General features: G+C 40.3%; 1 protein-coding gene across 1 annotated transcript in view; it reads left to right on the plus strand.

The window, feature by feature from the left end:
- Positions 1–15,891, plus strand: part of sez6b (seizure related 6 homolog b) — a gene marked incomplete at its 3' end in the record, with an annotated part of 127,785 nt that overhangs the window by 76,789 nt on the left and 35,105 nt on the right. Inside the window, exons 4-6 of the mRNA XM_083984894.1 lie at positions 1,090–1,275; positions 3,167–3,335; positions 12,843–13,009. Coding sequence (XP_083841020.1) covers positions 1,090–1,275; positions 3,167–3,335; positions 12,843–13,009 — 522 coding nt within the window. The remainder of the gene's footprint in view (positions 1–1,089; positions 1,276–3,166; positions 3,336–12,842; positions 13,010–15,891) is intronic.

Consider the following 15,891-nt stretch of genomic DNA (forward strand, 5'->3'; position numbering starts at 1 on the left):
AGATGTTTGTGTTAAAGCTCCATACAGTATAAAGGTAGATGTTTGTATTAAAGCTCCATACGGTACAAAGGTAGATGTTTGTATTAAAGCTCCATACAGTATAAAGGTAGATGTCCATGTGTAGTGTGATTATAAAGCAGCTCTAGGTTCTATATTAATACTGTGAAAGTATCAAAGCCTCAGTCCACAGAGAAATGCACACAGCCTGTATTCAGAAACTGAGCCTTAAAACCAGCCGTCAGGACTTCCTGTCACTTTGTGATGTCACAACAAAGCTCCGCCCACCACCTGGACCCACCATACATCCAACACTTTGCAGATTTTGGTTTCGCTGAATGTTTTATTCTGAAATCTGCTCTATTTTTATTGCATCACTCAATCAGCCAATCAGAAGAGAGCTCTTTCCATAAATGTATTGACACAGTAATAAATGTTTAACTCTGGAATAATAAGCTCATCTATAATACAATATCTATTGATTGACTGGCTGACCATTAGTACATGTCTGACATCTTTTAAATAAGTCCTTTGTCTTTGATATCACATAATGATAGTTAAACACATTATTGATGAGTTTCCTAATTAAAAATCCAGAGTTAAAAATGTATAAATGTGTAAAATATTTACATAGTAAATAATATACATTTATGGTTGACTAATGCCTTATAATGTAGTTTTTATAGAGAGAGTGTTTGAGTGTTGGATTATAGTGAATAAAACGTTTTTTGGGGGGGTTTTACTTTTTGTTTGTATGTTTTTCTTTCTTGAATATTTTTGTGAGTGTGTATATAGAGGATGTGATGTAAACAGTTGTATTAACATAATTAGTGAATGAAAACTTGATCCTTTTTCCGCATTTTACTTCATTAACCAAGGAAGTCGATCCAGAACAGGTTGTGTGTTTTTTTCAGGCAGTTTCCTTTGTTATTCTTTGGTTATTTAATTTATTTAATTCCGTTCTGGTCTCACTCTCTCACAGTAAAATCATGAGGAGGAGCCGCTTCTGTCACTTTGACCTTTGACCCGAAAAACAAAAAACAAAACAAGTTCCTCCTTAAACTCACGTCACTTCCCTCTGTGTCTCCACAGTCTTCGTCCTCAGCTGCGTCTTCCCCCAGCGTCCTCTCTACGGCGACGTGTCCGTCACCAGTCTGCACTCGGGCGGCGAGGCCTTCTTCTCCTGTCTGACCGGCTACCAGCTCCAAGGCACCGGCGTGCTGAGCTGCCGCAATGCCAGCACCCCCTACTGGAGCGGGAAGGAGCCGCACTGCCTCGGTGAGCAGAACCTCCTCAGGAACGTCCTCTCTAATAATAATGATGATATTAATATTAATAATAATTATAATGATAATGTTCCTACACAGTCTGTTAATCAAATTCTTTAATTATCTTTTCTCATTTAGATACAGTTCAGGTCAAAACATTTGTAATCTGCATTTAATATTTATCATGATATTGTTCATTATTAAACGTATCTTTTTATGAAATATCCTAAATAATGAGAGAAGAAAAATTAAATCCTTTGAATCAGACTAATACACCAACTAAAACTTTCTACTTCACGTTACTATGATATTACAAATCAAATATTAATGCTCTGCTATAATAACAAAGTCTAGGGGCCAAATATATTGTATGGTTATTTATAAAAAGACATAAAATAAGTGATTATTTTTCATTCCAGTTACTAATAATGCTAATAACAATTATTCTTAAATGATTATTATTTGATCATGAGTTTTTCCTCAGTCGATGTGAGGGTCTAAGGGCAGAGGATGTTGTTATGATGCCATGTAAAGCCCTTTAGGACAAACTGTTTGTAAAAATGGCCTATACAAATAAAATTGCCTTGCCTTATACTGGTTAATGCATTTAATAATAATCAGAAGATGAAATTATTAAACCATTAACCTTCATTATTAGCATAAACACCACTCACATAATTAGAATTGGTTGTTTTTCAATTAAATCAAATGAATTAAAAACCACAGAATGTCTTATCTCTTTTATGCATTAGCATTATCTCCAGCATAGGTATTGATCGTATTATATGAGTATGCTTTGATATTATTCTTGGGTAAATGATGTGTCTAAAATTACATATTTACTTTTTTAATTATTTAAAATATTAGCATTATTAGCTGTTAGCATTGGTGAACCATAGTTGTAGCAAACCCAGCCTTTAAAGCTTTTTTTTTCATATTTCTATAGGGGTTTTTTTTCTCTCAGCTTCAGTTTTTCACACGGTTCCCATCAATAGTAACAACGTTCCTGCAGCAGCCAGGACTTATCTGTTGGACCCTCAGGTCCTTTGCATGACAGCCACAGAGACAGACGGACCTGGACTCGGGCCGGCGCGCGAGTGTGGATGATAGATGTTTTTTCTTTTCTTTATCTGCTCCCACGAGGTCGGCTGATGAATAAAAAGTGACAATTTCGCTCCTGACCACTCAGATCGCAGGCAGCGCAGGGAGAATGTGCCTCTGAAAGCAATTTCTAAGACTGAGTTTGTGCGGCTGTGCGTCTGTATCTCTGCCATCTTGATTGTATGTGTGTTTGTGTGTGTGTTTGTGTGTGTCAGAGCGTAAAGCAGGTGTATTGAGGTGTGATTACTGAAGGCTGGGCAGGATGCCACTGGGTTTACTCTTCCTGTTCTGCTTTAATTAAGCTTTGTCTGCATGAGTAACCTTGACCTGATCAGCTGGGAAACACACACACACACACACACACACACACACACACCTTCTTGTAGTTGTAGATACATTTCCCTGGCCGTATCTGCAATGTTTCATTTCTTTGTTCTCTTCATGAAAAATAAACAGATGATTGTTTTGACCTTTTCCACTCTTTAAGATTTAAAACCAAACGTCTTGAATTGAATCTCCGAGTCCCTCAGACCCACTTAGAGTCAAATTAATGTGATATTCATCCAATTTGAAGAATTACATCAAATAAAAAACAGTTCAGAGTCTGTAATTACACGTTTTAAAGCAGCGAACAGGTTATTTCCTCTTCGTCTTCCAGTTTAATTCAGGTAAATAAGCTTCCACTGTGATCAGCAGGCCGGCGCTGACGGGACGCTCTCACACTAGTTTGTGAATGTGATTGAACTGAAATTGAGTGTGAATTAAAAAAAAGCTCACAGTGTTATTTGGTTTCTTCCCAGCGGCCTGCGGTGGTTTGATCAGGAACGTCACAGTCGGTCGACTCATCTCTCCTGGTTTCCCCAGCAACTACAGCAACAACTTGACCTGCCACTGGCTCCTGGAGGCCCCCGAGGGCCAGAGGCTCCACGTTCACTTCGAGAAGGTGGCGCTGGCCGAGGACGATGACCGGTGAGCAGGACATACAGCTGTTTGTTTGTTTGTTTGTGGAGCGCAGTGTAGTAGCTCTCTTTGTAAGGAACACCCACAACATTTCTAATGTTGTTTCTGTTTTTTTTATGCTAACACCAAGTAGCAGAAATGTACCTTTAATTGTTGCTGCAAGCTATTTTTAGAACGGCGGAGCAGAGCCGTGAGCTGCTCAGAGCTATGCTACGGAGGCTCGTGGGATTTCTTGGTTTCCCTCATCAAACTCATCAAATACACAATCCAACAACTCCAAACACTCTGGTGGACAAGTTGTGACCTGCACATTCACCACGCTATGAGATAATAACACAACGTTACCACACAGAGTTGTTTTAGAGGCAGATTCCTGCAAAACAGCTGATGCGCGTTGTCTTCAAGGACAGTTTTTCATCAAGCAGTCTCTGTATTTCCCTCTAAAACAACTCTGTCTGGTAACGTTGTGTTATTATCTCATAGCGTGGTGAATGTGCAGGTCACAACTTGTCCACCAGAGTGTTGTGGAGTTGTTGGATTGTGTATTTGATGAGTTTGATGAGAGAAATCCCACGAGCCTCCGTAGCGTCGCTCTGAGCAGCTCGCGGCTCTGCTCTGCCGTTCTAAAAATAGCTTTCACCGACAATTAAAGGTAACAAACCTACTGATATGACTATAGGGATTATGGCAATAGGCCAAATTGTCAAAATGTTGAAATATCCCTTGAAGATAAAAAAAAAAAATCATACGATAATGGTGATAAGATAAAATACAAAATACAAAAAATTATATAAGAGTAAGATTGAATTAAAAGCAAGAGCATCTCAGTGTGTTGTCATGGTTACAATAATACAGACATGATTAACTGCTGCTGCACAGACAATGAGGTTTGAAGATGTTCACATTAACAAAGAAATGCACGGATAGATGAAAGTTCTGGAAAATGATCTGCAGTGAGGTTTAATGCTACTTGAGTTGTCAGTAATCTAAATTTACTCCTTTTTTGATAAATGCTTTAAATTGATGAAGCTTTTAAAAAAAGAAGGTCAGAACCAGTGAGTCAGGTAAAGGTCAGTGTGACCTCTGTGTCCTGTTTTGCCTTCCTGTTCTGTCGGGTCTTGTACTTTCTGGTTTCTCCCAGTTGGAGTTTTTTTTTTTTCTTTTTTTTCGGCAGCTGCTCGAGGTAACAAGCGGCTGTGAGAGTGCAGCTCTTAGTGGTGGCGGTAGCTACAGTGTCATTTAAACAGCATGGAGCTCTCATAAGAGAGGCCTGAACAGAAGAGCCACAGGGGGGGAAATTAGCTGAATAATCCATTTTGTATAGCAGCCAATCGCTGCTCCGGGCAGCTCTCATGCTCTCATGCTACAGATATAGACCTCAGAGATACAAGGAGACATCTGGACAGCTGAGGAGATCAGGAAGAGGAGACGATGGGGTGAAGACAGACGATTGGCACGGGCGTAAACATGGTGGTGTAATAATGAGGTCTGATGGAGGAGCTTTTGTAAAGACGGCTACACTGTATGACTTTACCCTAATTTTTGAGACTATTTCTCAGAAATCAGGTCAAAATTGGGCTAAAATTGTTGATAAGGTGTACAGTGATATAAATACACGTATCTATTTTTCTTTTATAAAGAAGCATTTTATGGAACTAATTTATTCCCTCATTCTGGGAAAGATGTACTGGTGTGGGCGGAGTTGTGTTTTGTTTAGTCCGACCTTATCGTCATACGGTCTGATGAATTCTGACACACTGTCTTATCTCTTATTTCTTGTCAAAATGTCTCATTTCTAGTCAGAACTAATCTCTTTCCACTTAAAACAAGACATTTTCACTTGTTTCAAACAAATTTTCACTTGAAATAAGTAGAAAAATCTGCCAGTGAAAGCAAGTTTTTTGTGCTTGTAATAAGAAAGAAAAACTTGCTCCACTATCAGATTTTTCTACTTATTTCAAGTGAAAAATACGTTTTTAAAAAAAAGTGTCTAAAAATGTGATGAGTCTTATTTTAGGTATTATGAGATTTGTTTTGACTAGACAGACCTACAAACTCTGGAGAAGTGAAAAAGGTGACAACATACAAAACTAAAACCCTCTTCATTCACTTCTACTACCCTGGTTGACATAAAAAAAATGTGACTGTATAGCCAAAAAGTGACCAGTTTGCAAGTGTGCTTGAAATAAGACAAATATTCATGGTAAGATTTTGAGTTTTTGCAGTGCATGTCCAAAATTTTGGTCGGCCAACAAAGGCTTACGCACAGTGCAATCAACAGAACAACCTTCTTCTGCTTCGTTAGCTTGGTTGCTAATAAACAAACTGGCGCCAGAGCCTTCAAATGAATCTTTATTTATAGGACTTCCTGTTCCGGAGAGGACTTCCTGTTCCGGGTGAGAGGGAGACACACCTCGCGGCGTGCTCCAAACAAATTGAGACAACAAATTAAGATAAATTGAGAAAGCAAAACTAAATTGACGTCTAACTAAGCGCCAAGCATGACGGACAACAGTAGAGAACTTAGGAGCGCAAAAACTTCTGAGACGTCGGTCATGGAAGAGTTGAAAAAACTCAATGAGAAAATGGAGGAGACGCGTTGCTCCTTGGAGAAAACATTCAGAGACCGAATAGAGAAGATGCATTCATCTCTGGAAAAACAGCTGGATGGCAGAATCAACAGCATGCGGGACTCGATGGTTGGTAAAATCAACAATATGCGAGACTCAATGGTTGAACTGATTACGCAAAATCAAGCGGACATGAAAGCAGAGTTGCAAAGGAGGCACTCGGAAATTCTGGCCAACGTGGATACGGAAATAGGACATGTGACAGCGAGAATCGACAGAATGGAAACCAACTTCAACAAGAAAGTTAAACGGGCCGAGTTTGACCCTGATGTTTCCATCATTATCTCGGGCCTCCCCTTTGAAGACGGCGAGGACTTGATGCGGCGAGTGAGACGGCTGCTGGCAGAGGGACTGAAATGCGACCCGGTACCGACAGCCGTGGCTGTGCAGCGCCTAGCACCGAGAGGACGGGGCCCGGGGCTGATAAAGGTGGAACTGAACACAACAAAGGAGAAGGTGACAGTGCTGAGGCAAAAGAAGGAGCTGAAGCATAGTGAGATGTTCCGCGGGGTCTATATTAGATCCGCTAAATCACACACGGAGCGCCTGATCGATCTCAACTTCAAAACCATCCTGGGAGAGATGCCTTCTGGAAAAGACTTCTTCATTACAGGGAACGGCCGACTGGTGAGACGGGATTCGGAACGTGTTGCAGCGGGCGGAGGACACAGCGGCAGGCACCGAGAGGAGGAGAGAGGAGGAGAGGACTGAGCTGCATCCACAACTACACAGGTTGACTTAAATCTATCTTTAATTCACTGGAATGTCAACGGATGGACTGAAAACAACTGTGAGTTGAGAACTGTGATTTTAAATCACCTAAAACCAGATGTAATCTCACTGAATGAAACACATCTGATTGGAGAGGGTTCTATTGACATTGAGGGGTACATCTGGTATGGTAACAACAGAGAGAAGCATGTTAAAGCACCCAGGGGCTCAGGGGGCGTAGGTATTTGTGTCAAGTGTGACTTACTAACTCTCTATGAAATAAAAGTAATAAGTAAAGATGTGGACGGAATCCTTGGACTACAGTTTACTAGTTTGTCTTCACAATATTGTTTTATTATTTTCTCATGTTACCTCCCACCTGAGACATCTACATGGGGAAGAGATGCATCCAGCTTTTTTGGTTATTTACTGAGTTTGATTTATTTATATTCAGCTGTGGATGCTATATATCTATGTGGAGATGTAAACAGTAGGGTGGGTAATTTAGAAGATTATGTTATGGAAATAGATGAGGTACCAAGGAGAGCCGCCCTAGAAGAGGTGGTAAATAAACATGGAGAAGCATTTATAGAATTTCTTAAAGATTCTAAAATGTGTCTCGTAAATGGGAGAATATGTCCACTTAATGATAACTATACCTCGGTATCTAGAAGGGGTAAGGCAGTTGTAGATTATATAGCAACTTCTTATGAATGTTTGAGAACATGCAACATGTTTGAAGTGATAACAGCGAACCAAATGGTAGAAGTAATAGGTTGTATGGACCTTGTGGGAGAACGTAGTAAATTGCCTGACCACTCTCTGTTAAAATTGAATTTCACTGTTGGGGAAGGGATTAGGTTAGATGTAGAGAGGGGGAGTGATCAACCAAAACAATGTAAAAGAGGGATAAGCAGAAAATTACCAAATGATTTTTTTTGTTCTGATAAGAGTCACAGGGAGCTGATGGCTCTGGCAGATAAGCAGAACCTATGTTTTGAAACACAAGAATTATTAGATGGATGGTATGAAGATTTTTGTCAGTTGGTGTATGATGAAATGGGAAAACACTCACAGAACAAGCATTATAATAAGAGAACAGAGAGAAAATATAAAAACAGCAAACCTTATTGGAACAAGGAGTTACAGGACTTATGGTATTCTATGCATAACTCAGAAAAGTTGTTTTTAAGATGTAAAGGAGCCAGAGGAGACAAGCAGCAACTTCTAGAGAAATTCAGACAATGTCAGCATGTTTTTGATAAGAGGTTACGGTTGTATAAAAGGAGATATCAAAGAGGACAACTACTATATCTGGAGGAAATTCAATCATCAAATCCACAGCGTTTTTGGAGCGAAATAAATAAATTAGGGCCAAAACGTAAAAAATGTATCCCAATGGAAATATGGGGTGAAGGAGATCATTTAATTAGAGAGACAACACAAGTGTTGGTTAAATGGGAGAAGGATTTTGCTAGTTTATTTGAAAATGACGCGGAAGGATTTGATGAAGGATTCCTACAAGATATGTGTTTATTAAAAGGTAGTCTGGAAAAAGACATGCTAGAAGTTAATTTTCAAAGTAATAGTGAACTTAACGTGGAGATTGATATGGGGGAAGTGGGGATGGCTATTGATAAGGCAAAGGCAGGCAAAGCTACAGGTATAGATGATTTACCAAATGAATTGTTGAAATCACCTAAGTTAGCTCAAATTTTGTTTAATTTATTTTATCACTGTTTTGAACATAGCATAATACCATCAGTTTGGCTTAAGTCCATCATAAGCCCCATACCAAAATCACAGAAAACAGACCCCAGAGTCCCACTTAATTATAGGGGGATTAGTCTAATGAGCACAGTCTATAAATTATATTCATCTTTACTCAATGAGAGATTAATGGAATATTTGGAAAGAGAACAATTATTGGTAGAGGAGCAGAATGGGTTCCGTAAAGCCAGAGCTTGTATTGATCATATTTATATAGTATGCACTATTGTAAGGAATAGACTTAAGGAAAACAAATCAACATATGCATGTTTCATTGACTTTCAGAAAGCCTTTGATTTCATCAACAGAGACCTCCTTGCATATAAACTGGCTAAAATAGGGATAGATGGGAAGTTCTATCAGGCCATTTGCTCTCTCTACAGTGCACCCCAGGCCTGTGTGAAGGTAAACAACACCTATACCAACTGGTTCCCCACACTATCAGGAGTCAAGCAAGGAGATGCACTGTCTCCTACTTTATTTGCTGTGTACATTAACGATCTAGCCGAGCAAATCAAACATCTGCATTGTGGAGTAAAATGTGGAGGAGAGGAAGTTAGTATTTTATTATATGCGGATGACATTATTTTGATGGCAGAAACAGAGGTTGATTTACAAAGAATGTTGACATGTGCAAGTGATTGGTGTAAAAAGTGGAGACTCTTGATAAATGAAAAGAAAACAGAAATTATGCATTTTAAGAACCCTGTTAAGCAAACAAGTGATTTCCAATTTCATTTTGGAGAGTCAAAATTGAACTATTCAAGAAGCTACAAATATTTGGGTCTCTATTTGGATGAACATATGACTTTCATGAAGGGATCATCGCTACTGGCGGAGTCAGCAAATCGGGCACTAGGGGGTGTTATAGCTAAAATAAAGACTCTGAGGGATGTTGGGTACTCCACCTACTCCAAATTATATCAGAGTTGTGTGTGTCCAGTGTTAGATTATGTAGTAGGAGTATGGGGATTCAAACAGTACCCTAAATGTGAGGCTGTGCAAAACAGAGCCATGCGGTATTTTCTTGGCGTACATAAATTCACACCAACACTAGCCGTTATGGGAGATATGGGCTGGGAACCCAATGAGGTACGGTGGAGTGTATATATGGTGCGTTTATGGAATAGGATACTAGGATTAAATCGTAACAGGATTGCAAGAAAAATCTTTGAGTGGGACACTCTGACCAATGGGGCTTGGGATAGGGACATATATGACATCTTGCTGAGAGCTGGATATGAAGACCATTATTATAACAAAGAGAAAGTTGAGATTAACGTATTAAAAGAAATTATTTTTCAACAAAGTAAAGATAGATGGGCATTTGATATCTGGGGTAAACCAAAGCTGCGTACTTACTGTGAAATAAAACAGGTATTTGGCCCAGAAAACTATGTTTTGTATAATTTGTCTAAAAAGAAAAGATCCCTGTGTGCTCAATTGAGAGCTGGTATTCTTGGTCTTCATATCGAGACAGGCAGATATGTCGGCACAGCAGAAGATGATAGAATTTGTAACTTATGTGACATCCGAGAAGTGGAGAATGAAATGCATTTTGTGTTCTATTGTCCTTTCTATGACTCTATAAGACAAAAATTATTTAGTAAAGTAGATCCAAATAATGAATTTGTGTGGTTGGACGATGCTGAGAAGCTAAAACTTCTTTTTTATTTGAATATTTTTGCATTTTCTTTGTTTCTTGAAGAGGCTTGGGCAATGAGACGAAGAGCGATATATTGTTGAGTACTGAAAGTAATCTGAAATTGTTTATTTATGTCACACCTGTGTGGCAGGTAACACCAACAGGAAGGACTGTCTAGTTTTTGTTTTTTTGTATTTGTTATTGTGTCTTGTAATCCCATATGGGATGGGCCACAGTGGTGGCATGACACGAAAATAAAATATTCATTCATTCATTCATATAGCTGTCAATAGGCAGGACAGTCAGCAGAGGTCGATGGGTCGTTTTCACCCGTACAGTGTGAGCTCTGTAGTCGTGTTTGATGATACAGTGTGAGTATCATTAGCTTTGGCCGTGCATCATAGACAATTCACTCGTACATTGTGTAGTAGTATTAACAACAAGATTTTCAAACATCGTACAGTGTAGCTATGCCCAGCTTCAGCCATCTGCTCCTTTGGTTTTTCCACACAATGCCACGCTCAGATGAAGAGAAGTGCAATAATCAGCAGGTCTTTGATGGATTTCTGGCTCCACCAGTAGATGCAGCATCCTTTTCCAGCAGCCCTTGTGTTGTCTCCGCCTCGTCGTCATAGAGGTGTAATGTGGACTTGTATGCAGCCACAGTAGCAGGAAGCTGTTTCATCGACTCTGTTGTTGGACCTTTTTAAGACGGATCACATGGACTTTTGCTTCGTAACTGAACGGGTGAGGAACTCAAGCTGTTCATCACCTCAGAGAAATGAAACCAAAGAATTTCCCCTCCTCTCTTCAGCTCAGCTCAGTTCAGTCTGTGTGAATAGAAACATAAAGAATAAATGCAAATATAGATTTTAGGTTGACGTGGAGTTGGAGACTCTGTTGTGCTGTAACGCTGCTGCTGCTGCTACCTGAGAGGAATAATTTCAGCCATCAAAGGCAGAGCGGGGAGAGATCAATGCAGGGGAACCTCAGAGGAACGGGTGGAGGAGGAGGAGGAGGAGGAGGAGGAGGAGCTGTGACACACTGAGGTGGAGCTGCTTCAATAGACTCAACACCAAGCATCAGCTGGGTCACTGCTGTCTGCTGGGAAGGTTTACATGAGTATAAAACCTAATATAATGATCAAAAACAGGTTAATTTAAGGGAAAAAACATGAACCATAAATAATCATAATCAAATTGTTCATTGAAGAAAAATGCAGCTTCATATACATTCATTGTTAAAGGGACATTGTGTAACTTCTCCTGTTATCTATTCACGAAAATCGATTATTTCATTCAAAAGTATGTTTTTCATTAATCAGTAATCCCCCCATCAACAAACTGAAGTGTTCCTTTCAGCTCTGAATTTGCCGTTCATATCATTCATATCTCCATGGAGCGGGTAAGCTCGGTGCTGCTGCCATGTGGTGTCTCCATGTTTTTATGTTCAGTGGCAGCGTGACGGTAGGAAACCACGGAAACTCAGCGGAGACACCGGAGCTGTCGGCTCAGGTGGAGGTGGCGTCTGTGAACAGTCACCGTGGTAACGCAGTGAGGAGGAATGGAGCGTTACACTGATGCTGCATTCACCTGCAGTCGGGCAGACGGCCGTCGGTAACAAACCAGATGTCATTTTAGTCACAGAAGTCCAGAGAAAGCCGGTAAAACGTGGGTCAGGTAAACAATACGACATCGCCATGACAACATATTGTCACGTGTATTGTTTTTCCTCGTGCTGACGGACCACTTGTTTACATAGAGGCTTGTTTATGCCGTTACCTGCAGCGGCTGTCGTCCGTCTGCCGTCTGCCCAATTTCACGTGAATGCAACATGAAAAATACGATTGAGTTGCTTGCGATATACAACCACAACGCTAGATGGGAGGAATTCCTACTCAATATACCTTTAAGTAAAAAGTAATAAAGTAATTAGTAATGAAACCACTTTTAAAATGAGCTACATGTAAGTTTCCTACTGCCGTGCAGCTGTAGCTGCCACTGGACCACCTGCATATTTTTTAGCAACCCCTGAGCCAACTCACTAATGTGCAAATCACATATGTGCCTTCAGAACTGTTAATAAATATGTAATGATACAGTTAAGGCTATTTTTATTTCTGTACAATTGGTTTGGGAGCCCAATTAAGAAATTAATAAAGACTGTCCACTGAAACGTCCACAGGAAGTGTTGAGTTTGTTGTAGCGGTGAAATGCAAGGAATTTAACCGTCCTGTTGTCCTTCTGGGTCAAACTGACCTAATCTGCTCCCTTCCTCCACCCTTCCCTCTTTCCTTCCTTTCTCCCTTCCTTCTTTCCACAATTTTTCTCCCCTTCCTTCCTTCCTTCCTTCCTTCCTTGAACCAATCTGTTCCCCCCTCCATCTTTCTTTCCTTCCTTCTTTCCACAATACTTCCTTCCTTCCTCCCTTCTTTCCCTTTGTCCTTACTTCTTCCTTCCTTTTTGACCCAATCTGTTCCCTCCCTCCATCTATCTTTTCTTCATTTTTCCCTTCCTTCTTTCCTCCCATTCCCTTTGTCCTTCCTTCCTTCTTTCCCTTCATCCTTCCTTCCTACCCTTCATCCTTCCTTCCTTGACCCAGGAGGACAACAGGAGTGTTAAAAAGACAAATGAAAGGGAGAAACCATCAAAATATGTAAATGTGGACAGCCTGGGGACATCTGGTGGACGGGTGGAGGACGACAGGAGACAGAGACAGAGTGACAGGAATCTGATGGTTCACTCTGTTTCTATCTTGCAGGCTGCTGATCAAGAATGGAAACAGCATCGACGCAGCAGCTCTGTATGACTCATACGAGGTGGAGTATCTGCCTAATGAGGGTTTACTCAGCTCGTCCAGGCACCTCTTCATCGAGCTGACGACCGACGCTTCGGGCACGTCCACCGGCGTCGCCATCAGGTACCAAGGTAAGATTTAGAGCCAAACACGGAGGAAAACGCTGCAGAAAACACATTCAGCACGGAGAGATGTGAGCTCAGCAGCTCCCAGAGGCCGAGGCCGAGTTAGCATCAGTGAGAAACTTTGACCTGCTGTGAATCTGCGCTGATTATCGATTTAGAGATATAATTAACAAAGACCTTCAGCAGGGTGCAGCATGAAAGCCTCAGATGCCGACTGGTGAATGGAGGTCAGGAATTCTAGTGATGATGAAATTCATGTAATCAAGGCCGATGCGAGTGCTGCACCACTGGACTGTGTGAAAGCAGTGAAAGGCTCCTTTCAGATGGTGGAAAGAAAAAATGAGGTGAGAGGAGTATGAAGACGTGGCCTGAAGAAAACCTTTCAGGTTTCTGAAAGGTGAAACCGCTGCCCTAATGAAAGGAGACTTTCTATAGATGTGTGAATGGAGCTCTTCGATTTATTATAAATAAAATGGTCTAATGTTAGAAAATTAATTAGAAACCTTGGGTTTTGTTTGATGATGGTTGGAAGAGTTATTATGAACAACATTAAATGATGCTGTTGTGTTTAAACCTGCACTCTAAATAAAGTGTTTTTAATTTCCCATTATCTCAAAATTTGGTTAAATGGAAAGCAAAGAAAAGCGGCAAAATAATTTGAGTTTTATCTCAAATTTAAATAGAAAATTGTGTTTTTTCTTTAGGCTTAAGGTTAAGATACAGGACAAGTGGTTTTTAATCAATAATACAATGTAAATGCTGGATGTTTGTATTAAAGCTCTATACAGTGTAAAAGAACTGAGCCTTAAAACGAGACTTCCTGTGACTTTGTGATGTCACAACAAAGCTTTTCCCAAGCCCCTCCCTCCTGGACCCATCCATCCAACACTTTGGGAGGATTTGGTTTCTCTGACTGATTTTACCTGAAATCTGCTCCATTCTTATTGGATCACTCAGAAAACAGTCAGCCAATCAGGCTCAGAGCCTCCTCTCTTCTGATTGGCTGACATTGAACTGTTGTTGCTAGAGCTCCAGAGAGAAGCTGAGAGAGGTTTTTTTATTTTTTTATTTTAGATCTTCTCATTGATTAAAAACTTGAGATAAAACACAAGAAGTGTAACATATGGGACCTTTAACATTTCCACACTACATTTGTAACAGTTGTGAAGTGTCACAATTATTCCTTATAATCTTAGAGCGTCCTTTGCCTCCATAAAATCATCCCATTTTAAAGGTCAGTTTCAACCACAGAGCTGTCAACCACAATTACGGCTTTAACCCTGACCACCCACTTCACCCTAAGGGAGCCACTGTTACATCCCTAATTGAATATTCACACTATACATGACGTTTGTATAGGATTCTGCTGCATGAAAATTAAATATCATACAGACCTGCTGTTATACCTGAAAGTCAAGACTTTACTGTTTGAATTGATCTTAGTGAGATTTTACAGGGTCATAAACTGTGTTTACATCCATATTAGTCCCATGATTAAGACCTCTCTACATGTCAAAGGACACGGGAACAGCTCACAGCATTTACATATTAACACACACATCAGAGCAGACATGCAACAGGAACTTTCTGCTTTTATCTCCTGTGATTTTTGTCGAGAGCAGAACATCATTTAAATCATAATAGGCAGCAGATGGAACCAGAAATCTGTCCAAAAGCACCAGGAGAAGTGTCTGCAAATATTCCTTTGAGTCTCATTTAGTGTGAATTAAGACTCAGATTAAGTTGCAAGATCAGAGAACTGGTAAGAAGCTTTCAGTTAGTTTATCATGTGACTGAAAAACAGTCCAATAAATTTCTCCAAGAACTTTACAGATATGTTAATTATTACAAAAGGTAGAGCAATAATAAAACGGCCCTGGTAGTACGTTATAAAGTTTCACATTTTTACCTACTTGTTAATTAGCTTTAAATGTCACTCTGACAGGTGCAGGACGGTGTGTAGTAAATTTGTTTCACAACCATCCATCTTACTGCTTTGTTGAAATGTCAATGTAGAAGTGGCATTAGTGGGAAAAGTCACTAGCACAATAATCCATCCAATAGTTGTCAGGAGATTTTTAAAGGAGTGACACAAAAGTCGATCAAATGGAGGAGTTTATTCTCTCAGGACCAGGAAACAGTTGTGGAGATATTTCAGTCTGAACCAAAAGGGACGGTCCAACACAACGACAACAACAGACTGGCCCACTGACAGCAGCCTCATTCCCTGGAGCGTCGCCATGGGCATTGCTTAAAATCCTAATTTGGTCCAAAGGGAGGATGCTGGACGAAGCCGAGGAGAGAGGACGAGTGTGACAGAGTGAGAGCGACGCCATGAAACACAATTCACTATAAACCGTTAGTTTAGACGCCGCAGAGGAAAAAAAAACATTTTGTCAGAACAAAAGCCCCATTACTAAAACACACCGTCTGGATAATCAAAAGAAATGTTTCACTTTCATTACTGCCTTCATTGCTGGCAATAATCTTGGCAATAAACACATTATTGGGTGCAGTTAAATGCTTCCTTAACTGTTGAACGGCCCCTCTCTTTATTGATTTTTCTTTTACGTTAGTTGCCTCTGCAGCAATTTAACGGCGCCGGAGAAAACAGGAATCAAGGGCAAATCTTTCAGGTGCGCAATATTAATTTTCAGCCTCAGAATCCATATGATGTTTTCTTTTCTTTTTTTTTTATGGTGAGTTTCAAGCGACGGCGTCAAGGTGAGATATCAGTGAGCTTCTCTTATCCTTCGTCCTCGCATTTGTCTCAGCTCTCGCCATCAGATAAGCAGCTTGTCTCCGGTCCACGAGGACCACTTGGAAATACAATCAGTGTAATCTGCTTAGGCGGCCGCTTCACTGCTACAAATGGGATTAAGTCCAAA

The sequence above is a fragment of the Trachurus trachurus genome (genome assembly GCF_905171665.1).
Source record: "Trachurus trachurus genome assembly, chromosome: 13".
Classification (NCBI taxonomy): domain Eukaryota; kingdom Metazoa; phylum Chordata; class Actinopteri; order Carangiformes; family Carangidae; genus Trachurus; species Trachurus trachurus.